The sequence below is a fragment of the Cladophialophora carrionii genome (genome assembly GCF_000365165.1).
Source record: "Cladophialophora carrionii CBS 160.54 unplaced genomic scaffold supercont1.14, whole genome shotgun sequence".
Taxonomy (NCBI): domain Eukaryota; kingdom Fungi; phylum Ascomycota; class Eurotiomycetes; order Chaetothyriales; family Herpotrichiellaceae; genus Cladophialophora; species Cladophialophora carrionii.
The window spans coordinates 26,456-50,798 of record NW_008481821.1 but is presented as its reverse complement, the minus strand read 5'-3'; the positions used below and the strand labels follow the sequence as shown (position 1 = coordinate 50,798).

General features: G+C 53.3%; 10 protein-coding genes across 10 annotated transcripts; 5 read left to right on the top strand and 5 right to left on the bottom strand.

Moving 5' to 3' along the window:
- Window positions 1–565: 565 nt before the first annotated feature.
- G647_10334 (uncharacterized protein) lies at window positions 566–1,387 on the top strand (the record flags this gene model as incomplete). The annotated part of the gene is made up of 1 exon (XM_008726325.1): window positions 566–1,387. One exon carries the CDS (start codon window positions 566–568, stop codon window positions 1,385–1,387), a length of 822 nt encoding a protein of 273 aa, XP_008724547.1.
- Window positions 1,388–1,445: 58 nt separating this feature from the next.
- G647_10333 (uncharacterized protein) lies at window positions 1,446–3,526 on the top strand (the record flags this gene model as incomplete). Its single annotated transcript, XM_008726324.1, has 2 exons — window positions 1,446–3,371; window positions 3,431–3,526. The coding sequence occupies 2 exons, from the start codon at window positions 1,446–1,448 to the stop codon at window positions 3,524–3,526; spliced, it is 2,022 nt and encodes a 673-aa protein (XP_008724546.1).
- Window positions 3,527–3,742: 216 nt separating this feature from the next.
- On the bottom strand, window positions 3,743–4,771 carry G647_10332 (YggS family pyridoxal phosphate enzyme; the record flags this gene model as incomplete). Its single annotated transcript, XM_008726323.1, has 1 exon — window positions 3,743–4,771. The coding sequence occupies one exon, from the start codon at window positions 4,769–4,771 to the stop codon at window positions 3,743–3,745; it is 1,029 nt and encodes a 342-aa protein (XP_008724545.1).
- A 643-nt stretch (window positions 4,772–5,414) lies between these two features.
- G647_10331 (uncharacterized protein) lies at window positions 5,415–8,771 on the bottom strand (the record flags this gene model as incomplete). The annotated part of the gene is made up of 1 exon (XM_008726322.1): window positions 5,415–8,771. One exon carries the CDS (start codon window positions 8,769–8,771, stop codon window positions 5,415–5,417), a length of 3,357 nt encoding a protein of 1,118 aa, XP_008724544.1.
- Window positions 8,772–9,371: 600 nt separating this feature from the next.
- Window positions 9,372–11,153, bottom strand: G647_10330 (isocitrate lyase; the record flags this gene model as incomplete). The annotated part of the gene is made up of 1 exon (XM_008726321.1): window positions 9,372–11,153. One exon carries the CDS (start codon window positions 11,151–11,153, stop codon window positions 9,372–9,374), a length of 1,782 nt encoding a protein of 593 aa, XP_008724543.1.
- A 598-nt stretch (window positions 11,154–11,751) lies between these two features.
- Window positions 11,752–13,155, top strand: G647_10329 (2-methylcitrate synthase, mitochondrial; the record flags this gene model as incomplete). Its single annotated transcript, XM_008726320.1, has 1 exon — window positions 11,752–13,155. One exon carries the CDS (start codon window positions 11,752–11,754, stop codon window positions 13,153–13,155), a length of 1,404 nt encoding a protein of 467 aa, XP_008724542.1.
- Window positions 13,156–13,552: 397 nt separating this feature from the next.
- Window positions 13,553–14,950, bottom strand: G647_10328 (uncharacterized protein; the record flags this gene model as incomplete). The annotated part of the gene is made up of 1 exon (XM_008726319.1): window positions 13,553–14,950. One exon carries the CDS (start codon window positions 14,948–14,950, stop codon window positions 13,553–13,555), a length of 1,398 nt encoding a protein of 465 aa, XP_008724541.1.
- Window positions 14,951–16,246: 1,296 nt separating this feature from the next.
- G647_10327 (uncharacterized protein) lies at window positions 16,247–18,973 on the top strand (the record flags this gene model as incomplete). Its single annotated transcript, XM_008726318.1, has 3 exons — window positions 16,247–16,630; window positions 16,680–17,201; window positions 17,246–18,973. The coding sequence occupies 3 exons, from the start codon at window positions 16,247–16,249 to the stop codon at window positions 18,971–18,973; spliced, it is 2,634 nt and encodes an 877-aa protein (XP_008724540.1).
- A 1,385-nt stretch (window positions 18,974–20,358) lies between these two features.
- G647_10326 (uncharacterized protein) lies at window positions 20,359–21,651 on the bottom strand (the record flags this gene model as incomplete). Its single annotated transcript, XM_008726317.1, has 5 exons — window positions 20,359–20,457; window positions 20,517–20,885; window positions 20,937–20,996; window positions 21,047–21,478; window positions 21,514–21,651. The coding sequence occupies 5 exons, from the start codon at window positions 21,649–21,651 to the stop codon at window positions 20,359–20,361; spliced, it is 1,098 nt and encodes a 365-aa protein (XP_008724539.1).
- A 900-nt stretch (window positions 21,652–22,551) lies between these two features.
- Window positions 22,552–23,460, top strand: G647_10325 (uncharacterized protein; the record flags this gene model as incomplete). Its single annotated transcript, XM_008726316.1, has 2 exons — window positions 22,552–22,614; window positions 22,705–23,460. The coding sequence occupies 2 exons, from the start codon at window positions 22,552–22,554 to the stop codon at window positions 23,458–23,460; spliced, it is 819 nt and encodes a 272-aa protein (XP_008724538.1).
- Window positions 23,461–24,343: the final 883 nt, after the last annotated feature.

The window sequence follows — 24,343 nt, the reverse complement described above, 5'->3', positions numbered from 1 at the left end:
TCCGAGATTGATTGCGACGACGACGTCATGGCTCCTCCATTCGACAAGACTGCAAATCTGTCTGGACCTGCAGATTCAGCTGAAAATGAAGTGAAAGCGAGGTGCCACATCATAATGCTGGTCGGAGGCGGAAAGTGATATGTCCGAACTTCTATTGCGGAGGGAGGCTGTACGGAGTACGGAGTACACATTAAGAGTTATGTCCTCCACGTTGCTGGCGCTAAATTGGAAGCCGCAAGATCGTCACAGGGGTGAGTGAATGCCGCTTAAGGGCAAATGCGGGCGCAGGCGGATTGCCTCGTGAATCAACCTCACATCATCCTTCGAATAATACGAGTCCTTGTTCTTCGCTCAGCAATTCCTTGCTCTGTCGGACCTCACAGTATCATGACAAACCATCCTTCGGTCACACGTGCAGTGTTCGCAGACCATGGGCTGTGATTACCGAGCCATCATCACGTCGTCGTCCCGTTGACGCCCGCTTGCCCTCCCTCGACGCCGCAGCACCCCACCGCAATACCCAGCGCCCGGCGCGCAGTCCTTGTGGGCTGACCAGCTTGTCACGATGTCGTCCATGCGTGGTCTCGTCCAGTTCATCGCTGACCTGCGAAACGCCCGGGCCCGAGAACTAGAAGAGAAGCGGATCAACAAGGAACTGGCCAACATCCGGCAAAAGTTCAAGAGCGAGAAGTTGGACGGCTACCAGAAAAAGAAATACGTCTGCAAGCTGCTCTACATCTACATCCAGGGGTACAACGTCGACTTTGGACACCTGGAAGCCGTCAACCTCATCTCCGCAACCAAATATTCCGAGAAGCAAATTGGATATCTCGCAGTAACCCTTTTCCTGCATGAACAACACGAACTTCTGCCCTTGGTGGTCAACAGCATTCGAAAGGACTTGTTGGATCACAATGAGCTCAACAACTGCCTGGCTCTGCACGCTGTGGCCAATGTCGGCGGTCGCGAGATGGGAGAGGCCTTGAGCGCAGACGTTCATCGACTGCTGATATCTCCTACGTCCAAATCCTTTGTCAAGAAGAAAGCTGCCCTCACACTGCTGCGCCTCTATCGCAAGCACCCAGCCATCATCCAAAGAGAATGGGCCGAACGGATAGTGTCGTTGATGGACGATCCAGACATGGGCGTGGTGTTGTCTGTTACCTCCCTCGTCATGGCCCTTATCCAGGACAACCCCGACGCATTCAAAGGGAGCTACGTAAAGGCTGCACAAAGATTGAGGAGGGTTGTCATAGAAAACGACATCTCACCCGATTACCTCTACTACAAAGTGCCATGCCCGTGGATTCAGGTCAAATTCTTGAAGTTGCTGCAATACTATCCTCCTTCAGGCAAGTTCCAGCGGTCCGTTGCTGAAGTGTACTGACCATTCCATAGAAGATTCACATGTCCGGGATATAATCCGAGAGTCACTCCAAGCCATCATGCAGGCGGCCACAGAAGCACCCAAAAACGTACAACAAAACAATGCCCAAAACGCCGTCCTCTTCGAAGCAATCAACCTTCTCATCCACCTTGATACAGAGCACCAACTCATGATGCAGATATCTTCCAAGCTAGGGAAGTTCATTCAGTCACGAGAAACGAACGTACGATACTTGGGCTTGGATGCAATGACCCATTTCGCGGCGAGATCGGTGACTCTCGACCCCATCAAGCGACATCAGAATATCATCATTGGCTCCCTTCGAGACCGAGATATCAGTGTGCGACGAAAAGGCCTAGATCTTCTTTACAGCATGTGTGACATCACCAATGCACAGCCCATCGTCGGCGAGCTGCTCAAGTATCTACAATCTGCCGACTTCTCCATCCGGGAAGAAATGACCCTCAAGATTGCCATTCTGACCGAGAAATATGCGACCGACGCTCAGTGGTATATCGACATCTCTCTACGACTGCTGGCCATGGCTGGTGATCATGTCAGCGACGAAGTGTGGCAACGGGTAGTCCAGATTGTCACGAACAACGAGGAGCTGCAACCCTACGCAGCGCAACATATCTTCGACTACCTAAAAGCCGAAACTTGCCATGATACTCTCGTCAGAATTGGCGGATATGTTCTTGGAGAGTTTGGACATTTGATCGCCGACAACAAAGGCTGCAGCCCAATCGAACAGTTGATGGTGCTACAGACCAAAATGATATCCGCTCCAGATCCGACGCGGGCATTGCTGTTGTCAACGTTTGTCAAGTTCGTCAACTTGTTCCCAGAGATCAAGCCTCAGTTGCTGCAGATGTTCCAGTTCTATAGCCATTCACCTGACTCGGAGCTCCAGCAACGGGCTTGTGAGTATCTCACAATTGCAACGCTACCTACGGATGACCTTCTTCGCACAGTCTGCGATGAAATGCCCCCATTCTCAGAACGAACCTCGATCCTTCTGCAAAGGTTACACAAGAAGAGTGCGGGCACTAGCGAGAGAAGGACTTGGGTTGTTGGTGGCAAAGATGCTAACGCGGACGAAAAAGAAGTCCTTCTGGCCCAGCAGACGGGCCTGAAACGGAGCTTCACCACCATTGTCAACGGAACGAGTGTGACCACAAATGGCACAAGTGGCACGAACGGTGCTACAGCAACCCTTGCGCAGAATGGACAAAATGGAACCACGAGCGCTGCAAAGGATCTTGAAGGGTTGGATATGAACGGCCATAGCAATGATGCGGCCATGCCCAACCTCGCCAGCACCGCTCATCTCTCTCCGGACTGGGAAATGGGATACGAGCAAATGTTTTTTGCCAACGAAGGCGTTTTATATGAGGATCCGCAGATTCAGGTTGGTATTCGGGCAGAGTACCGCGGCCATCTAGGCGTGATCAAACTCTACTTCACCAACAAGGCATCGTTCTCGATTGGCTCGTTTACGACAACCCTCGACAACAAATCGGCACCCAAACTCAAGATCGATACGAAGAGCCTGCCCGAGCCTAGTATCGATGCCGGTTCGCAGGCCCAGCAGACTGTGGTCTGCACCTCCGTCGCGCCATTCTCTGAGCCACCCACGATCCGCATCTCCTATCTCGCCGGTGCACTTCAGGGGTATACGCTGAAACTTCCTATCCTTGCTCACAGGTTTATGGATCCGTCGGAGCTTTCAGCAGAGGATTTCTTCAAACGATGGAAGCAGATCGGTGCTGGGCCGCTCGAGGCGCAGAGCACGTTTGGCCTGCGCAGCCCATCTGCCGGCATGGATGAAAAGTTCGTCCGCGACACTGTTGCAGGGTTCAGGTGGCGGATTCTGGACAACGTCGATCCCAACCCAAAGAACATTGTGGGATGTGCGGTTCTGCAGCTGGAGAAGGGCAAGACGGGCTGCTTGTTGAGATTGGAGCCAAACCATCAGCAGAAGGTGTGTGCTAACCTTCTTCAGAACCATCATTTGGTGGGTTGTGACTGACTTGCTCGCAGATGTTCCGCTTGACAATCCGCGCAACACAGGAGAACATTCCCAAAATCCTGCTCGATCAAATGCAAGAGCGGCTCGCAAAAGGATCTCTAGTGTAGCTTTGGTAGCGCAGGTTGAGGGGATTTGAGGTCCTTGCTTTTCATCATGTTTCCAGCATTGTGCACCGCGGTGTTAGCGTGTCACTCCTGCGAGCAGCATCATCTGTGCATCGAAGCATATACTTGGCATCGAGATCCTTGAGCACTAATACAAACGTGCCTTTTTACCCACCGGGAATGGTTGGAATGCATCTCATGACTTGGCCTGGACTTAGCTCATTTCTTTTCCGTCTCGGTGTCGTCAACGACCTTTGCATCCTTCTTAGCTGGCCTCTCTCCGAAAATCGTACTTCCGACCCTCACTTCATCACTACCCAGCCGCACTGCCGACTCGAAATCTTCCGACATTCCCATACTCAGCTCGAGCTCTTCCTTGTCGGTGAGGCCAATCTCTTCCGCGATCTTGTCCCTCGTGGCGCGGAGCGTAATAAAATCCTCGTTCTCCGTCTCTTTCGTCGTGGCCCTGGATCGAGCAATTGCCCCAATCGTCATCAACCCCTGCAGGTGCAGATTCGGACACGACGCTTCACTCCTGATCAACTTGGCCAGGGAGACCAACTCGGCCGACCCGGGCTCCAGACCGGATTTGCTGTCCTCGCCACTCGTGTTCACCTGGATAAACACCCGGAGTTTGTCTTCCCATCCGTTCCGCTCGAACTCGGCCTTCGACCGGTCGCCAAACTCCTTGTGTAGCCTTTGATTTCGCTCTGCCCGGCCCTTGTCGAGTAAGCTGGCCTTTTTCTCGCTGTCGACGCTCTCCACCGCCCACAGCCCTTCCACCTCCCTCGCCAGCTGGACACATTTGTTCGACTGCAGTCCCCCAATGAAGTGCCACTTTATCGTGCGCGGCAGGAGTCGCGATTTCTCGAGTAGTTCCTGCACGTAGTTCTCGCCAAAGTGCTGATGGCCCGCACCGATGGCGGCGGCCGAGGGGTCTGAGGCTGAGGCTGAGGCTGAGGGCGAGGGTGGTTTCTCGGGACTGGGCAGCGGCGGAGGGCTGTGCAGCGAGAGGATATCCGAGGCCGGTTTTAATTTGGAGACTGCGACGAGGCGGACCTGGCGGCCGGACTGGGGCGACGGGAGGGAGGACAGTGTGCTGGCTATGCGGGACTGGATAGAGGAGAGGTTCTGGACGAGGAATGCGGCGCGCTGGGGGTTCACTTGGATCGGGGACGGTGCTTTCATCGCCGCTGTGGAGGAGCTTGTGATTGATGTGCTTGATTGTGGTTCTGTCGGAGCGGTCATTGTGGACTCTCTGTATGCAGCTGGGAGATGGGCGTCAGGAGGAGAAGAGAACCAGGATTCCTTATTTCCTTGTACTATCGTGGTCGTCTCTGTTTCAATGTCGGCTGATTTTCACAGAAATAGTTTCTCCAAACTTTCTCGAATCTCGAATCATGACGGTCAGAAAACCGTAACCGGTATCTACGTTATACTCAATGTGCGAAATGCCGATAATAACCGGCCGTGATTGGCATCAAAAGCCTGTTCGGCCATTTCAAGACGTCCATTGTTCGTCGAAGGCTGTCAGCATCCTCCAGGTGAACCTTGACCAAACCGTAAAGGAAAACTGCATTCAACCCGTAAAGCCAGAGTTCCACTGGCTGAGACATAATAAGACGATGAAGCGAGACTCTTGAAAACCACAAGGACTCACAAATCTTTTGGATACCATTCCGGCTACGAGAGTGATGAACGTGTATATACCGAACTGTGTCGTTCTTGGTCATGCGCTACCCAAGCTATGTCGAAACCCACAAGAACAAAATCATTCCTCTAGTCTATCATGCGTATCTTCATGCCGACAACATTCCATATCCGTCTATCGATGTTAACGCCAACGCTATGATCTCCAGCATCTCAAATCAGGTGTTCGGACAGTCCACGCCTACGCCTCATCATCCGTGTCTGGTGGATGAGGAGTGCCTTTGGGGCTGTTCAACCACTCGATGTGCCTCAACCTCCTCCGCACTTCTCGGTCCTTCATTTGAGCTCGCGTGAGCTTCTTCTTCTTCTTGGCCTTGAATTTCATCTCGCTGTTATCTTCCGCTCCAGAGTTGACCGCGGACGCTGTAGCACTCGAAACGGCCGACGAGACGTTGCTCGAGCCTGGGCGTGAGTCTTCAAACCGATTGAGGTCGATGGCAAGGTGGCCCTTGTGCGTTACCCGTCCATCGGCGACGTGCCACTGCTCCGGACAGAGAGCCCCAACAAACTCTTCGTTGTGACTGATCATGACAACACCACCTTTGTAGTCGCGGATGGCAACGGCAAGACCGCCCAAGGAGTCGCGATCCAAGAAGTTGGTGGGCTCGTCCAGCACGAGCAGGTGGGGATTGTTCCACATAGCACCCGCCAGCACGACTTTGACTTTTTGGCCACCACTCAAGCCGGAGATCTCGTTGTGGTTAGCAATCTCCGGGTCCAGGCCAACATCCTCAAAGTGTTTTGCAATAACCTTGGGCTCCAGGATGCGGTATCCGAGACCTTCCCGGGACGCCTCGTGGTCGTCAAACTCCTGAACCAGCTTCTGAAACCCCCATTCCAGCAACGTCTCTCTAGACACCATGCTGTTGAATTTGGGAAGCATTCCTCTCCACTTCACCTCATACTGGAATGTCTTCTTATATTTTTGTCGCCCAATCAAGTTTTCGAGTTGCCTTCCACCTTTGCCGTCTCCGAGGTCAATCCACTTGTCCAATTGGGCCCGGTCCTCGTCGGTCAGTTGCCGAGTGGCTTTCATGAGCACTTCTCGATCGTCGCCATTGGCATATCTCCATTGCAAGTACTGGTTTGGGGTCTTCTCCATATGCATCTCCACGTGCTCAAGTGCATGCTGCTTGATGTATCCAATACGAAGGTTGGGGTGCTTCTCGACTTTGCCAGTCTGAGGGATGGTCTCACCGGTCAGCAACTTGATCAAGGTAGATTTGCCGGCGCCGTTGGCGCCGATGATTGCCACTCGGGACGACAAGCTCAGTTGACACGATACGTCCGTCAAACTAGGCTTTGACGCGCCAGGATATGTGTAGCTGACATTTGTCATCCGGATGATCGAGCGGGTGTTGGATTTGACACCGCTCAGAATACCAGGGGGAGGGAACTTGAACTGGACCTGAGACGCAGATAGCGTGTAGTAGCTCTTGCCTTCCGGCTTGACTTTGACAAATGCGGCAAGATTGCCAGGATAGTGAACCAGTTTCTTGTTCTCGTAGTGGTAGATGTCGGTGCAGACCGCGTCGAGGAAGCCGGAGTCGTGAGATACGATAAGCGAGGTGATCTCGGTGTGTTTCTGGAGATACTCCTCGAGCCACTTGACATTAGCAACATCCAAGTGATTTGTCGGTTCATCAAGCAAGAATACGTCGGCACGCATGAGCATCGCTCGTGCCAATGCCAACTTCATCTTCCAACCTCCAGACAACGAGCCGACCTTATGAGATTGTCTCCCTTCCGGACCAGCAGTGAAACCGACCTCGCTCAACACCTCTGAGATGCGTTCGCGTCCTTCTTTGGCGATCTCGGGATCCTTGGCCACATACTCAAGGATGGTGATATCCGCGTCTTCGCCCTGATTATGCTCGACAAAGCATGACTTTAAGACATCTTTAGGCGGGAAGCCTTCCAACTTCCCCTCGGCAATGCTCCGCATCAGAGTAGACTTGCCAGCACCATTGCGGCCACAGAGACCGTAGCGGTGGCCCTTCAGGAGGCGTAGGTTGGTGTGAGACAACAGCAGCATGCCACCATAAGCCAGGGAGAACTCCGCATTCACGATCTCCACCTCATTTGGATCCTCGACAATGGGAGCGCCGAACCTCTTGTGGTCCTCCTCGAGGAAATGCTTCCGGACGCCCTCAGCAACTGCTGTACAGAGCTGCTCGGGCATCATGTATTTGAGGTAGGGACCGACTCGGGCTGGGATGCGAGAAAATACACGAGCATTGACGTCTTCTCTGACCATTTCTGAGACATACTTCTGGCCTTGTTTCCAGACGACCATATCCTCCTTTTGCAGACCTCCCTGGGCTCGGACCTGGCTGTCAAGAACTTTGAGGACGTCGTCGGTACTAGTTCTTGCGATTTGACTGTTCGTGACTCCATCTTGATCGTCGCCCATGGCCTTTTTCATAACGTTCACAGCTCTTGTAGCCAACTCGCGGACTTCGGGCAAGGAGGCGTTGTCTTTGACTCTCTGCACGCCGGGTTGCAATTTAGGCAGGAAGGTTCTGGCTTCAATCGGATCATGAACCAGCTTGGTCAAGTTTTCGACGACCACCACAGTTTGTCGAAGAACTTCTTGCGTCGTAGTAGGAGTATTCAGGGATCGTTCGAGCAATGGCGTGAGGAGGGCGAGGACCGGTGAGGTCACAATGGCGACGAAGGTGGTTTGGGAAAGCGCATGAATGGCTTTTTGGAGCGTCTGCGCCGAGGGGTTTTTCATAGTTTCGATGAGCAGGGGTATCCGAGGAGTGACATCGTCGTTCTGGAGGAGCGTGGTAAGGGAGGTCATGGTTTTCGTAGCAGCTTTGGCGACCTCGGGCTTCAGGTCGTGCATTCCGCCCTCTACAATGGGAATGAGATCCTTCAGCGTCTTGCCCATCGACTCTCTCAGCACATCCTTGGCTAGTTCCTCCTCTTTCGGGGCGGTGCCGATTAGAGCTTTGTCCGCCATTTTTCCTAATAGTTGATATGCGCCAACGGTTCCTTGCCATTTTCCGGTGGGCTTGGACAGGTACTGTTGCAGGGCCGGAAGAAGGCCAACGACCATGGCTTCGGGCGAAAGATTCTTGAAGAGTTCGTCAACAGCATATTGCGCCGACTCGCGAACCGAAGAGCCTTTGTCCGCTAACCCGTCGAGGACGAGATTGAACAGGCCACCGTCTTGAACAAGGAAAACAACCTCACTGAGGGGCTGCTCGCTGGGGAATCGCTCAAACATGGCGCCCAGAATAAACATGGCACTTTCTCGTTTTGAGCCATTCTTCTTGTCGGCCGCCGCCTTCTTAATCTCCGGTATCAGGTTGTAGGAAAGGAGGCCACGAATGCCGATTGACTGGATCAGGAGATTTGTGAGCGCATACGCGGCGTCGAGGGATGTCTGAGCTGAATCGGTGTCAACGATCGTCCTCAGGATGCTGTTCACTTCATCTGACGTCGTAGCGACTCCTGAGAACTCGGACTTGGAAGGAACGACAGGCTCAGCCATGGCGGAAGGCGAGGGAGGACTCTCAAGATGTGGCATGCCAAAGATGTCGCGCAGTGTGGCCGCGGCTCGGAGTCTGAGGGTTGAAAACTGAAGGAAGAAGGGCGAGGATTCTGCGCCGGCACTCTACGATGAGTACTGGTGCCCACAGTGCCGCGGCAGCACAAAAATGAGGGAGTCAATGGCCAAAGCACAATGTCCCGTACAAAACTTTCTCGAAAGAAATCTTTCCGAGAAGGGGGCATTCGAGAGGATCTCGCCTGCAGCCTATGAGACAAAATCTGAATCAGCCCGCGCCTCCAACCACTGCGTCACAGTTTTTCTTCAGCCTTACAGAAAATTTAATCGATAAGCATTGGCGTCTGTAACAGTCCCACCAGCGCCACACAGCGCCTAACCAGTGTCTTCGTGGGAACTGACTAAGCGGCAATACTCGTAGGTAGTGGATGCATGCTATGTAGTACAACGCTCATGAATGTCCTCGGGACCTCACTTAGCATCTGCATGGTCTCGATAAATTTTGGCGATTCTATATACAGTCTCTGATCGATCGGGTCACGGCAGCCGAAACATACCCCGTTCACCTCCAAATCGACCGAGCCGAGTCTCAACCGTATAGATACATTTGTTTGGCAGCTTTCAAAAACCAGACTCGGTGTTTCCTTCGCCCATACTCTTACTGGAACTGCTGCCGCTCTGGATAGCCCCGATGATGCCATCAATGTACGGAGCACCACTCCATTTTTGGTGAGTCAGGACATCCACGCCAAGTTCTTTCTCCCGGCTCTGTATCAGCTTGACGTAGGCCAGCATTCCATCCTCCTTAAACCCCTTCGAGAGCTCATGAGTGATAGTGGCCGTGGAATGAAGTCCGGCAAGAGAGATAAGCTGAAGTACAAACCCTTCCTTAGCCAAATCCCAGACAAAAGATTTCAGTGATGCATCGTCAAAGCCTTGGCCCATCCAGTTGAATGATGGGCTGAGATTGTAGACCATCTGCTTGCCTGGATGTTTCTCGCGGATCTCTCTGGCAAATCCGGCAGCCTTCTGCACGTTGGGATCTGCCGTCTCCAGCCAGAGAAGGTCGGCATATGGGGCAAATTCGATAGCCCGCTTTGTCGCCGCGGGCAGCCCTGCTCGGTAGTGATAGAAGCCTTCTCTCGTCCGTGGAACGTCACAAGACCAGACCACAGGCGATTTGGTGTATTCCGAGGACAGCTGGCGTCGTTTGGTGAGGGACATGTTGCGATCTGATTTGGTTTTAGCAAGATATCCGGATGCATCCCCACCCTCAGCTTTGATATGTGCTTCAACAGCCTCATCAAACGTGGTCAGTTTGTGTTTCTTAACCCATTCGGCCTCGAATCTATCCACTTCAGGCCCGGTGGCGCCGTTCATTTCCATCTCCTGTAGCACTTCGGCTAGTGGTTCCGTGTCTTCGGTCACACCAAGAATGAACTCATGATCTCGGACATCAATAGCGCTGGACAATAACTTTCCGCTTTCGGAGTCTGTCCTAGCTATGACCAAGTTTTCGGTGCCCATCATGTCCCATTGGAATCTGGCCGCAACCAGTCTGTTGATATGGTCACCCACCGGCACCAACACCTTGCCGGCCAAGTGACCACATTTCTTGCCCCCGTGGAGTTGGTCTTCAAAATGTACTGCGGCGGCACCATTCTCGGCGAAGAGCTTGGCCAGCTTGATCACAGCAGACAGGCCCCCATGTCCAGTATCGCCGTCAGCCACTATCGGTCTCATGTAGTCGATGTATGGGGTATTCTTCCGCTCGTCGGCGGTCATCTTCCTCCGTGAGTCAAAGTGTTTGCGATCGTGCAGTTGCTGGGCTTTGAAAAGCCTCTGGACTTGGTTCGGGACCGTATTGTACGGGTAGTCGCCAAAATCTGCCGATACTTCGTTTGTCGTCGTTAAGACCGAGGAGCACGCCCATCCAGAGATGTAGAGAATTTCTTGATTGGGAGCCTGTTGTGTCATCTGCACCGGGTCAATAGCTCCCATGGTGTGTACTGGCTTCCCTTGCGCCGCCCTTTCCGCAAGCAGGTTGAAGAGCTTCCGAGCCATGAGCGAGCTCGGGTACTGTTGTTGCAACGCCCCTCTTTTGCTAACCACATCTTCCGGGGTGTACGGCCTTTTGATACCCTTGTACCTTGGTGATGCCCACCATTTCTTCACATCTTCGACCTGTTGTTGGAACAGAATATCTTCGGCATCTCCGGCCTTTTCTTCGGTCGACAGGAGTTGGAAGGAATCTGCGGGGAACGAGCCAGAGACTGGAGGTTGTACGGTTGGTAATGAGGACATATAACGGGGAGTCACGGCGCTCAGCGGCTTTGATGCTATTGATCTTATTGCAGGTCTCGTCGCGAGCCTGGGTAAGCTCTTGGGCACTCGTCGAAGCATTTTGTGTAACCTTACGGGATTGTACACATTATCTCAAAGAGCTAAGAAGCCATGGAGGAGGAAATATCCCCAGCGTGTTTTTTAACACGAAAGAGAAACACCGCCACCAGGTCCGCGGGTCAACAACTTTAGGATTGGTTTGTCAGAAATCAAGACCGTGTGCAGTTGATCTCTGGCGGACGACGCTGAGGGTCGAACTCGCTGGGGAAACATGGGAACGACAGCCTTTTCCGACACCGGCACCCTAAGCGACCGGCTCCGGAGCGGCTCATTGGTCTGCTTCACTTAACGGAAGAGTGCCTGGATGAACAGCCTCGGCTAGTCGCGGTCATGCTTTGGGACGAGAGCTGCTCGCCGAAAATGCGCCTTTCCACTCCTCCAGAAACGCGGAGTTCACAGTTTTGTGGAAAAGCTCAAAGTTTGAGCTGGAAACAGCTCTCACATTTCTTGCTTCACTCTCCTCTCAACTTGATCCTGCTGTGCCATCTTCTCACTGAACCGGATTTCTCGTTCCTCTCGCGTTCAACTCATTGACCGTGCCCCGCACAAAGCATACCTGTCTTAGCGAAAACCGAGCCAGTTTCGTTTGGTGGTCACTATGGCTACAACGACCAGAACCACCCAACACGCTCTGAGAACCCTTCGGGCTGCCTCAGCCCGGCCGTATGCCTCCTTCGCCGCCCGCGCTTATGCTTCCTCTGCCGAACCTGATCTCAAGACCACCCTCCAGTCCGTCATTCCCGAGAAGAGGGAACTACTGAAGCAAGTCAAGAGCCATGCCGACAAGAAGATTGGTGACATTACCGTCGGCCAAGTCATTGGCGGTATGAGGACGATGAAGTCTATGGTTTGGGAAGGGAGCGTGTTGGACGCCAATGAGGGTATCCGTTTCCATGGCCGAACCATCGCCGACTGTCAGAGCGAGCTGCCCAAGGGTACTTCTGGAACAGAGATGCTGCCCGAGGCCATGTTCTGGCTCCTTTTGACCGGCAAAGTCCCCTCAACGGCCCAAGTTCGCGCCCTGTCGCGCGAATTGGCTGAGAAATCAGAGCTCCCTTCCCACGTCGTGTCTATGCTCCGCTCTTTCGACAAGAATGTTCACCCCATGACCCAACTGTCATGTGCCGTTGCCGCGCTGAACACCGAGTCCGCATTCGCAAAGAAGTATGCGGAAGGGTTGAATAAGGCAGAGTACTGGGAGCCTACCTTTGATGACAGCATCAGCCTGTTGGCCAAATTGCCTCGTGTGGCCGCAGCCATCTTCGACAAGGCTGCGCTCGACATGCCGCTGGACCAGGATCAGGACTGGGCTTACAACTTTGCGAAGCTCCTTGGGAAGCCAGGCAAGGAGAATGAAGGATTCCAGGACCTGCTCCGTCTCTACCTGGCCCTTCATGGCGATCACGAAGGCGGCAACGTCTCAGCTCATGCCACTCACCTCGTAGGGTCGGCGCTTTCCGATCCCTTCCTGTCGTACTCTGCTGGCTTGTTGGGCTTGGCGGGGCCTTTGCACGGTCTCGCTGCCCAGGAAGTCCTCCGATGGATCTTGAAGATGCAGTCTCACATCGGAGAAGACTTCTCCGACCAGGATGTCAAGGATTACCTCTGGTCGACCCTACGTTCGGGTCAAGTCGTGCCGGGTTACGGTCACGGGGTGCTTCGCAAGCCCGATCCACGGTTCAAGGCGTTGATCGACTTTGGTGACGCTCGTGAAGATATCGCGAAGAACCCTGTCTACCGTCTAGTGAAGAAGAACAGTGAGATTGCTCCGGGCGTGCTGACCGAGCACGGCAAGACGAAAAATCCCCACCCCAACGTGGACAGTGCTTCGGGTGTACTCTTCCACCATTACGGCTTTAGAGATCCTTTGTACTACACGGTCACATTCGGTGTCAGCAGAGGTCTTGGTCCACTGGCACAGCTGATCTGGGATCGCGCTCTAGGCATGCCGATTGAGCGACCCAAGAGCATCAATCTCGAAGGTCTGTTGAAATTGGTTTAAGCAGCTTTCGAGCAACGGCTGGTGTACATAGATCTCGATCGTCCCGCACGGGTAATCTGGAACCCCCTGTTCATTGTCTTCATCCGCCTAGGACCCAACATCGTAGCAGGCTGAAGCTCAGTGAAAGCCCTTAGAGCATTAAGGGGTTGAGGATCCACATCACCGACCTCCGATTCACAAGATAGCCCTTCGCTCCCGGCTTAGCAACATCGGCTTCTCGTATTAGCAAGATGTCAGGATCTGTGTACAACTACGAGTACAATGCTACCTCACCGATTAGTCGCCGACCCTCGCTTTGGCTGACTCATGGTACCTGTCAAGCAGAGTCAGGGGCACCTGCCAGCGACTACCCGTCTTTGACACACAGCCACTGTGTCCACTCGCACGCGCCAACTGATCAGTCACATCCGTTGTGTCCCTGCTGCTGCCACATTTTCACACTCTTTACCAACATCTCTCCACCGTCCTTCCACGTCGGATACCACGTGCCCCGCGCGTTCCAGAAATCGAGTTTCGCGCTCGCGCCCCCATCCGCCCAAGGCTTGCCGGCTTTGCTGTTCTCAAACCACCCATTGGTCCCGCCAACCGCGACATTCAGAATCAGATAGAAATCTTGGTCGAATGGCGCAGAAGCAGAGCCGGTGGCCCAAGGGTTGGCGATGAGCGTACCATTCTGATCGGATTGTGGAAAACGACCTCGTCCCCAGAGCGGTGTGCCAAAGTTGGTATACAAAACCTGAAGCAGCCGCGTGTCGATATACGTGAAGATGTACTTTTCCGACCATTCCAGGCCGAAGGTGTGGAATTTCTTTGCATAAGTCGTATGAAGAGCGTTTCTCTTGACATTGGTCCTCCACCAAGCATCGTTTGCTGTGTTAGGGCCCCAGTGCAGTGCGCTTGACGCGATGTTGTTGCCTCCTTGCGGGTAGGTATGATTGTTGCCTCGGGACTCGACAATATCAATCTCGCCTGAGGCAGGCCACATACCATACTTCGATTCGACGGGAAGCAGCCAAATTGCCGGCCACAACCAGTCGCCTTCTGGTAGTTTGGCTTCGACCTCTATTCGACCGTACTTGATCACAGCTCCCTTCTTGGTGTGAATTCGGCCGGATTTGACGGGATTAACAATGGTTCCATTGGTCGTATTGGTGCTTGTCACGCAATTGCTCCACAGCGAAGAGGTGCATATGCCACCCTTTCGCAAATCGATGATGTAGTCCATCTCGATCAGTTTGGGGTCCTGGAGGGTCGGCCTGATGTGGAGCATTCCATCCCGCACGAAGACGTTCTCGTCTGTTATGGTCGTTTCCTCGAATTGGCCGTTGCCGAAGCCTCCAACCTCCACCTCTTTGGTCCAGACCTTGGAATCAAGTCCTGCAGAAAAATCGTCCATGTACACGGGGCAGTATTTGTGGTTCACCACAGTTCGCAGGCCATCCCACACGAGAAAGCCGGCCAAGGCTAGTCCAACAGCAAGGCCAATGAGTGGAATGATTGTCACCCATTTTTCGCGGGGATCTTTGACCTTTGTCCACGGCCGTTCGACTTCTCCTTTCTTCACCCGGCGACTATGGAAGTATCTCTGATTGAGCATGGGATGGCTTAGTACAGCCGAAGATGCTGCCCTCGAAGGACCTCCAGATGCATAAGGTGTAAGAAAGGGGTTGACAGACTTCTCGTGGTTGAAGGCATCAGTCGTCGTGGAGTCAGGCGAGCTAGCCCGAGGCGTCATTTCAGTGCTCATAATGGTGTCGGTCCTGGAATAACTTGGACGAGAGAAGTGTGTCGGCATCGTGTTGGCAACAAGTTCTTTACATGCACAGGTCAGTTAAAGCAAAGGGGGTGGGAGATCCGACGCACGAACGAGAAAGATCCCGGCAACTGTCGAGGAGAAGATGATGATTCGATGCCTGACCTTCCGAACACTGTTATGGAAGTGAAGAGGCACGATGGCAGATTGAGCACGGCTCCTGGCTAACCACGATATCAGGGAGGCGCACTTTTACCCAAGCTGAGAAGATGAGCTGTCTTGGCCCGGTTCATGATGTCTCAGCATGTGGTCGATCAAGACGTAACGACGCAACCGACACCTACCGTTCTCAGCCTTTACCCAGGAGAACTCTGTCAAAAAGACACAGCCATGACTCCACCGGGGGCAAAGATATACTGGCTCAAGCAGCCACCTATCTTTGGCTGTATTCATTTTGGGCAAACTCTGCAACTGGCTGGCCATTCCGCAGGGATGCTGACCTTGTTGGAAAGTGAGTCTCTATGTTTTGGGAAGGATCCGTCGCCGGCCTGGCGGGTGTCGTACAGCATCATGCATCACGGCGAGGCCTAGTTCCAATGTCAATGCGAGGGCAGCCGTCGATTGCGTTGCCCTTGCAGCCGGGTCGAGACGAGGCTAGACTAACCCTATGGGGAAAGGTCATTTGTGTCGTGACCAGAAATCTGTCAGGAGATGTGACCTGTCGTCCTCCTTACCACCGCCGCTTCTATTGACACCTTGGGGTTCCGGACATCTGGGACTCTCCACCTTCATGGCAGACCAGGCCGCACCCAGGACCTCTTCCCATCTTCGACCTCTTGAGCCACTTTTGGCTGGGGAGGCTTCCACATCGCTACCAAATTTCTGACCCCCACCAGATCCGGATATAGCGAGGCCTCGCTGCCGGCCCACTTCTTGAGCCGTCTTCAAAACACTCATGATGAGAGTCGATGGCTTTGGGGTGAAACATGGATCCCCACTGATGGACGCTCGAAAGTCGCTATTATTGTGGAAAAGTTGCAAGCATCGCTTCCTCTCAAGCAATATCACGTCTGCGGGACTACTGCGGCCTCAATCTCGGCCCCTGGGTTCGTCCTTGTTGACATTCGGGTCTGTTGGCGGCAAATGTCGAGACCATATATACTGATTCAGGTGTCTCAAGGTGAGGAGGAGTGTGTACCTAACCCCCCGTTGTCTCTTTCCTTGGAGTTCAGTGTATCCGTCTTCTCTTTTTCTGTCTTTCCTGCACATATCCTGTTGCTCCAGTGCCGTACTCCCATACCCTCTGCATATCCCACCTAGTGAGATTTACCCGATGCGATGAGTCCCAAGCAGAAGGCAATTCAGCAGGTCGCCTCGCCGAGCATCCTCGTCCATCAAGAAATCTCTACTCCGGCATCGCCTCTCGCCGATAGCCCATTACATCACGGATCGCCTCACCTCAACGACTCCCCGGTGCAGAGCGATGCTGCATCTATTGGGGGAAGATCGACACGTAGCGTTCGGAGCGCTTTCGAGGACATCAAGCATGAGGTGATGGTCAACCACCTTTATCAGCAACAATGCTCGCGGCTATGGGTGAGCGACGGCAGTGGAGAAATCGAGGGTGTTTTACTTCGAAAATCTCGTGGTCAATATCTGTCGTGTCCGCATGAGCTCCGAAGCTCACAGTTGGCTCAAGCTTGCGCCGAGCTGAACGTGCAGGTAAGCTGGACTATGGCTGGAGCCAGACCTACTCTTACACAAATCAAAGGTCGCCATGACGGTGAATTCAAGAGTCATCAAGACATTTTTGGCCTGGGCTCCCGAAGCGACAGATGTTCCTCTCATGAATGGACTCCGAGTCCAGATTCTGCCCACCATCGCCGACCTCCCACGAGCACGGAAGTACCAATTTGCAGCTTTCATTGCCGCGGAGTCGCTCCTGGTGGTGTGGGACGACGACCCGTCAAACGTTATGAAAAGAGCAACAAACATTGAGTCAGAATTGATGGAGCTTGTCTGGCATACTGGCGAAGTTGGAGACGACGAAGGCGTCGCCAACGAGAAAGACGGCAGTGGCGGAATCTCCCTCGACTCCGAATCTGGAGAACCCATGCTGGACGACAGGCCTACGAACTTAATGAACACCATTCTTGTCGCCTTTACATTAATCATTGTCGTTACATTGCTCGGTTTGGCCTGTCGATCTCTGGCTACCGAGATCGCAGTTGATGGCTCATACACTCGCCTGGCTTTTCTCGCGCTGGTTCCCGTACAAATCTTCTTCACTCTGGTAAGCCTTATCCTCGTCGTTGAACATCGCTGATGAACGTTCAGTTCTTCGCTCAAGTTATTGTTGGTTGCGTCGCGCAATGTATAGGTCCGGTGCGGCAAATGCAACTCAACTCGAAATATTTTTCGGCCAACTGCTCTCCTCGCTTGCGTACACCGACCCTGCCACATGTCACGATTCAGTGCCCCGTCTACAAAGAAGGACTCGCCTCTGTGATCGCACCAACGGTCAAATCGATCAAACAGGCCATCTCGACGTATGAGCTGCAAGGCGGTACCGCAAACATGTTTATCAACGATGACGGCCTTCAGATCATTGACGACGAACAGCGAAAGGCCCGAATTGAGTTCTATCAAGATCACAACATTGGATGGACAGCGCGTCCGAAACACGGCAGTGAAGGGTTCGTCCGGAAGGGAAAGTTCAAGAAGGCATCCAACATGAATTACGGCCTGATGCTATCATGTAAAGTGGAGGAGAAGCTACAAGGGCTTCATCGGAACTCTGCCTGGACTCAAAATGACGAAGCGGAAGCCTACAATCAATGCTTGCAAGAGGTTCTTGACGAGACTCCGCGTGCTTGGGCTGAAGGCAACATTCGAATGGGAGACTATATCTTGCTCATCGACAGCGATACCCGGGTGCCAGCAGATTGCCTGTTCGATGCTGTAAGCGAGATGGAACAGTCGCCTAATGTTGGAATCATGCAATTTGCGTCTGGCGTCATGCAAGTCGTGCACACTTTCTTCGAGAACGGCATCACCTTCTTCACCAACCTGATATACACCGCCATCGAATACACGGTCGCCAACGGAGACGTCGCACCCTTTGTCGGCCATAATGCGATCCTGCGATGGAGTGCCATTCAGCAGGTTTCCTACACGGATGAAGACGGCTATGAAAAGTTCTGGTCTGAGTCACACGTGAGTGAGGATTTCGATATGTCCCTCCGACTGCAATGCAACGACTACATCATCAGACTAGCGTCTTGGGCGCATGGAGGCTTCAAAGAGGGCGTCAGCTTGACAGTCTACGACGAACTTGCTCGATGGGAAAAGTATGCCTATGGCTGCAACGAACTCTTATTTCATCCGATGCGGAAGTGGATTTATAAGGGTCCTTTCACCGAGCTTTTCCGACGGTTCCTGTTTTCGAACATCCGTTTTACTTCGAAAATCACCATCATCAGTTATATCGGTACTTATTACGCCATCGGAGCGGCCTGGATCATGACGTTGGCGAACTACTTCGCAATCGGTTGGTTCAATGGCTACCTGGACAAGTACTACATCGACTCGTGGAAAGTGTGGTTCAGCATTGTGATTGTCTTCAACGGTTTGGGCAACGTCGCTCTTGCGATCATGCGGTACCGCATAGGTCAGAAGTCATTCATTTCGGCACTCATGGAAAACTTCAAATGGATTGTTATGCTCTCCATCTTCCTGGGCGGGCTGTCACTGCACGTATCTCAGGCACTGTTGGCACACATGTTTGAGATCGACATGACGTGGGGAGCTACTTCCAAGGAAGCCGAGTTCTCGAACTTTTTCATCGAAGTACCCAAAGTGGTGCGGAAGTTCAAGTTCAGCATCGCGTTTGCGCTTCTCGGCATCGTCGGCATGATTGTTCTGGCGACCAACCCGGGTGGATATATACCATATGACTGGGTGATCAAGGACTTCATTGCCATCTTGCCGATGAGTACGGTGACAGTAAGTCATTTGCTGTTGCCAATAGTGCTGAACCCAGCGTTGATGACGTTCTCGTGGTGATGTGGTGCACGGGAGTATGGGACGGGAATCTCGTGGTGATGTGGCGCACAGGAGTATTGGGACGGGAATCTCGCAGGCGATGGCGCTCTGAACGGGAATACTTTGGCACCTATTAATGAAGAGATTTGGTGATGGCGTACCAAAAGAACACGCTTCGAAGACTAGCGTTGGTATCAGGGCATTTGGGCGTCTCTGACGAGGGCGACTAGAGGGTCCCACTGTAACGAATGTGGTTACCTGATGCAGTCATCGAAGGACACACATCAAAGGCGCCGTCAAGTTTCGTTCTGTTATGGCGCAAGTGCTGTACATTTGACTCGGAAGAAGTGGTCCGCGATATAAGAGCGCACAGAAGGTCGCGGTGGCAGCCCGGTTCGCGTGCACCGTCTTCCTCTTTCATGGAAACCGATTCACGTTGAGACGGAGATGGATTCTTGATCAACACGAACAGCGCCAGGGCTCCACGAGGATGACTGAATTTTTGTCCACACAACAAGCGTCGGCCGGCCGGAGTGAGGTTCGCTGGAGAAGGCGGAGATGTTGGACCACCGACACATGATATTTGGTCGCTCCTGTACGCAGCAACAACATTGTCAATCTGCTTGAATCGGTCTCCCGCATGTAAAGAAGAGTCCGATGGTGTTGCGCGGTTGCTGCTCTTATTTCCAACCCCCGGTCTTGTTGCGATTTTGTTCCCCTGTCCGCCGATGGTATCTTGATGGACCATTGCCTGCCTCCACCTGACGCCGTTTCGAAGGTCGGTTCGACACATCTCCATGTTCGGTTTCGTTCAAACTCCCTTGCACATCCTCGGCGGTGTCTTCCTCATATTGGAGCTGCCACCGGTCCCAGCGCCGGCGGTAGAGGATGTGTGTCCCCAGTAAAGACATCTTCGGTCGATCCCAAAGTCGAGCGAAACCGTTCTTTCTCATGTTCCTCGCTTCGCTTGTCGAATCAAAGTACGACTCGCTGATTTTGCTCTCAGGCGCAGGCTGTCGGGTAAGTGATGGTGACAGTGAGCTAGTAGAGACAAAGTCATTAAAGTGACGGGCTACGAGATCGTCCCTGCATCAACTTCCCTGTGAGAGGTTCACTTACTCGTATGGCCCTTAATTTTCGCGGAGAAGCGACAATGCACTCAAGAAAAGGTGGTGTTTGTAAACTTGAAAATCAGGCGTTTGAATCAATCAGGTCCCCAATCAGCAAACGACCAGTGAATGTCCTCCACTGCGGACAGGCGAGAGCGAACCAAGGGTCGCTGCTCAGTGATCAGACTGTTCAAGCTATCATACCATCATAGAACCAGTGTTGTTGAATTCATCTTCACTTTGCTTTCTCACTTTTGCCTTCTGCTATAGCTCAACCCCGCCTACACACCGTGGCCATCACGTTACCTTTAGCACGGCTCTTCCTGCAAGCTTGCCAGCGACCATCATGTCGATGTACTTGTCCAGGTCTTCCAGAGTTCCTTTGGTCAAGATGGGCTGGAAAGTGAAAGTCAGCACGGCGAATGGGTCTGAGGATCTGTCCAGTGTCCACTCACGTGTACCAGCCCCCGTGCTGTAAAGTCCAGTGCTTCTTCTACATCTTTTAACGTCCCAACCACACTACCCACAATGTTCAACTTCTTGAGGCACAACAATAGAGGAGGAGCGCCCGCCAACACCGTGGGATCCTTCGGTAAGCCAACGGCCACGACCGTGCCACCTGGACGGAGCAATGCCGGAGCAGAAGCATAAGCCTCCTTGGTCGCTGCAGTCACGATGACTCCATGAGCTCCGTATTTCGTGATTCTCAGGACCTCGGCAGCGATATCCTGAGTTTTGGTGAAATCGATGAACTCTTCCGCGCCCAGCCGTTTGCAGAGGTCGCGCTTCTCGTCTCCGCCATCAACGGCGATGATCCTCATGCCCTAAGGCATCACATTAGCGGGGCCGCAGAGACCCGGAATACTCGAACCTACCATAGCTTTGGCGTACTGCACGGCAAAATGCCCGAGGCCGCCACCCGCGCCAGGCAATACCTAGTTTGTTGTTCAGCACGGGTTTCTCATGATCGGCCGACCATACTCACTATCCACTGCCCGGGTTTCACAGCACTCCGCTTGCAAGCGACATATGCTGTAACTCCTCCACACATGATGGGCCCAGCTTCCTCATCCGAGACGCCGTCGGGGATTCGAGTGGTGTATCTTCCGTCGCTCAAGGCATATTGTTGGAAAGTTCCAGCGGCGCTGAACCCGGAGTTCTTCTGATGGGGACAATGCAGCTCGTCGACGCCGTTGGTACAGAACTCGCATTCGCCACAGGTACTCCAGACCCATTTGATGCCAGCACGATCACCAACCTTCCATTTGTGGTGCATGGCGTCTCCAACAGCAACGACAACACCAGCCCCTTCATGGCCTGCAATGCCCTTTGTCTCTGGCCTCATGGACAGGCCGAATGACGCCCACTCATCCTTGATCAACGACTTGTCAGAAGCACAAAGTCCAGTCCTAGCTGGCTGTTAGTAATGGCAGGCGCGCCGGGAAGGGGGACATGCCAGTTGATCTTGACCAGGACTTCCGTAGGACCAGGAGTGGGCACGTCGATCTGCTGGACAGGGGCTTTGGAATCTGCCCCTTCGCCCTGTTTGATAGCAGCCTTCTGCTGTTTTGGGATTGATACTGTCGCCATAATGATTTCGGAATAGATCGAAGTGTTAAAATCAGCGGCAGAAGAGCCGAGTACTGTTTCCTTTTCGGCCAAGGGAGGGAAGGAATACTCCAGGCGAAACACTTCAAATCAAGACTTTATACCACAGGGCTCTGGTTTGGTACGAACCGTCCACGGTCCGCTCGCGGTATGATCGCGTCAATAGGGAGAGACCCGCTCCCCCGCAAATATTCGACAGCCATGAATCGGGTGAAAGCTTGAAAGGCGGGGTACCGTTCAGGCCCTGGAGAAGACACCAATAGGTGGTTTGTCTTAGAGACTCTTGTGAGCATATGATGTTGATGCGGAAGCGCAAAGAAGAGCTTCATGGGGCCTGATTGGCCTTAGCAACCATGGCAGGCACGCAGCATTCGCTTGCCGTGGTTCATTGCCTGACTCGACTATGTTGGCACGCCCCAGACTGATCCACGGGCACAAGGCATGCGCACAAGTACCTCGGCACAGGCACGAACCGTTCGATGATGCCAGTCCGGCTCGATCATGTTGTGTTTGTGTCAGGTATTGGGAGCCTATACTTCGTAGATGCGAGTCTACTGGCATACAGAGAAGGACAATGCAATCAGATCGCAAGGTGAACCTGAAAAGGAAGGGCTACCGAGGCGCTTGGATGTTTCGAGCAGCGGCTTGCGATTCACAACTGAGCAGGCAGACCCTTGGTTACCACGTCGGAGTGACGGAGGTCGTTTCCTGTACCTCCAGACCACTTCTTCTGCTTTCTCGGTGGACGCCTCGACTCGGCCCTACATCATGGTGCTTGCTGTATGGCTGCTCTCAGTCCATGCTCAATAGCATGCGCTTCGAGCCGACGATGGCTGACCGAGCTTCTACCAGGCTATCGGGCAGATATGCTCCAATGCATCCATGTCCCATAATCTCGCCCAATGCCAGAAGCTAGTGCAGAAAGCCGTGGCTGCTGGTGCCAAGGTAGGCTCTGAAACTCTGTCCATTTGATGCCAGCTAGATCCACCTCGACAAGACACCGACCTGATCCTCACGCGCACACCTATCTCCTAGGCCCTCTTCCTCCCCGAAGCCTCTGACTACATTGCTTCATCTCCAGCAGAATCGGTCGAACTATGCCAAGATGTGTCGAGGAGCCCCTTCGTGCGGGGCCTGCAGAAGGCTGCGCAAGAGAATTCTTTACCGATAAACGTTGGGATCCACGAGCCCACCGATCCCCCTTCAAAGCGAATCCGAAACACCCTGATATGGATCGACCACAAAGGCAACATTGCCCACAGGTACCAGAAGCTCCACCTTTTCGACCTTGACCTTCGTCCGAGCGGCCCCAGGTTGAAGGAGAGTGATTCGACCGAACCTGGCAATGAGATTGTGCCACCACACCCTACGGCCCTTGGTAGAGTCGGAAGTTTGATATGCTTCGATCTGCGATTCCCGGAACCAGCACTGCGTTTGCGCCGACTGGGCGCCGACGTCTTGCTCTATCCTTCCGCTTTCACAGTCCCAACAGGAAAGCTCCATTGGGAGATTCTACTGAGAAGCCGGGCTATTGAAACACAATGCTGGGTCATTGCTTCAGCACAGTGCGGCAAACACAACGGGAAGCGTGTGAGCTACGGAGATACCATCGTCATCACACCGAATGGACAGATTGCAGGACGGTTGGAACATGTCGAGAACGTCGAAGACGAGAAGGAGCAGACTCGGGAACCCGACATTCTTACAGTTGACATTGATCCCGAGGCAGTCAAGCAAGTGAGACATAGCATCCCACTGCAGAGGAGGACTGATGTGTATCCTGAGGTATAGCGAGCTGGTCCCGGAACCACGTCGAGGACAACACCTTGCCTGTTATGTTCCTAGGGCGGACATGAGGATGAAGAGGCCGACAACCCACCTGTCGACTCCCCACCCATGATGACCGATAGATGCGTTGCTCACCCGCCGAAGATAGTGCACATCATCCTCTTATCGGACAATTACCTAGGATCGAGGGTGCCGTGCCTGTGCATGCCCATGACAAGTCGTCCTCGCCTGGGAACGAAAGTAATAGTGCCTTGCAGCCAATGCCCCAGAAACAGCTCGTGCACTGTAAATTGCAGCCTACATGCGTAAACGTTGCGCCCTTCTGTCAGGAACTCGACGTTCGTACGGAGTACTCGGACAACGCCAGGATTGGCAACCCGTTTTCAAGTATGATCTCATCGCGCGCTGACAACCCTTCGTACATTGCACCCTCCTAGATTCTTGTTGCGGTCCTACGGTAAGTCCGCCGGCGCAGCGGAAATAGAGTCTCGGTGCGCACTTTGCTGCGTCGCCACTGGGCTGATCGTACAACACCCCCCGCCAGTTCGCGTCGCACCACACTCTGCATTCGAAATCGGACATTTGATACACCTGGAGTGAGCTGTCTAATGTGGTCACTGTGCGGTCTCGAGTTCGGAGAGGAACCTTAAGGACAATTCGTGACCTCGATCACGGGGAAATCGTTACTGGCGGCCACAACAGAGCGAGCGCTTTTTGGCGCTTTCTTCCACCCAAAAGTCGCATCTCTGATATCTCTCTGTCTGCACAAAGAGACTCTGGTTCGTCTCAGTCGATCTACCGGAAGTTACCGTGTACAATCACCGAGGTGAAAGCAGTTGCTGATGACGTATTATTTCCGATTCGGTTTGCTTACATTCGAGCCTCT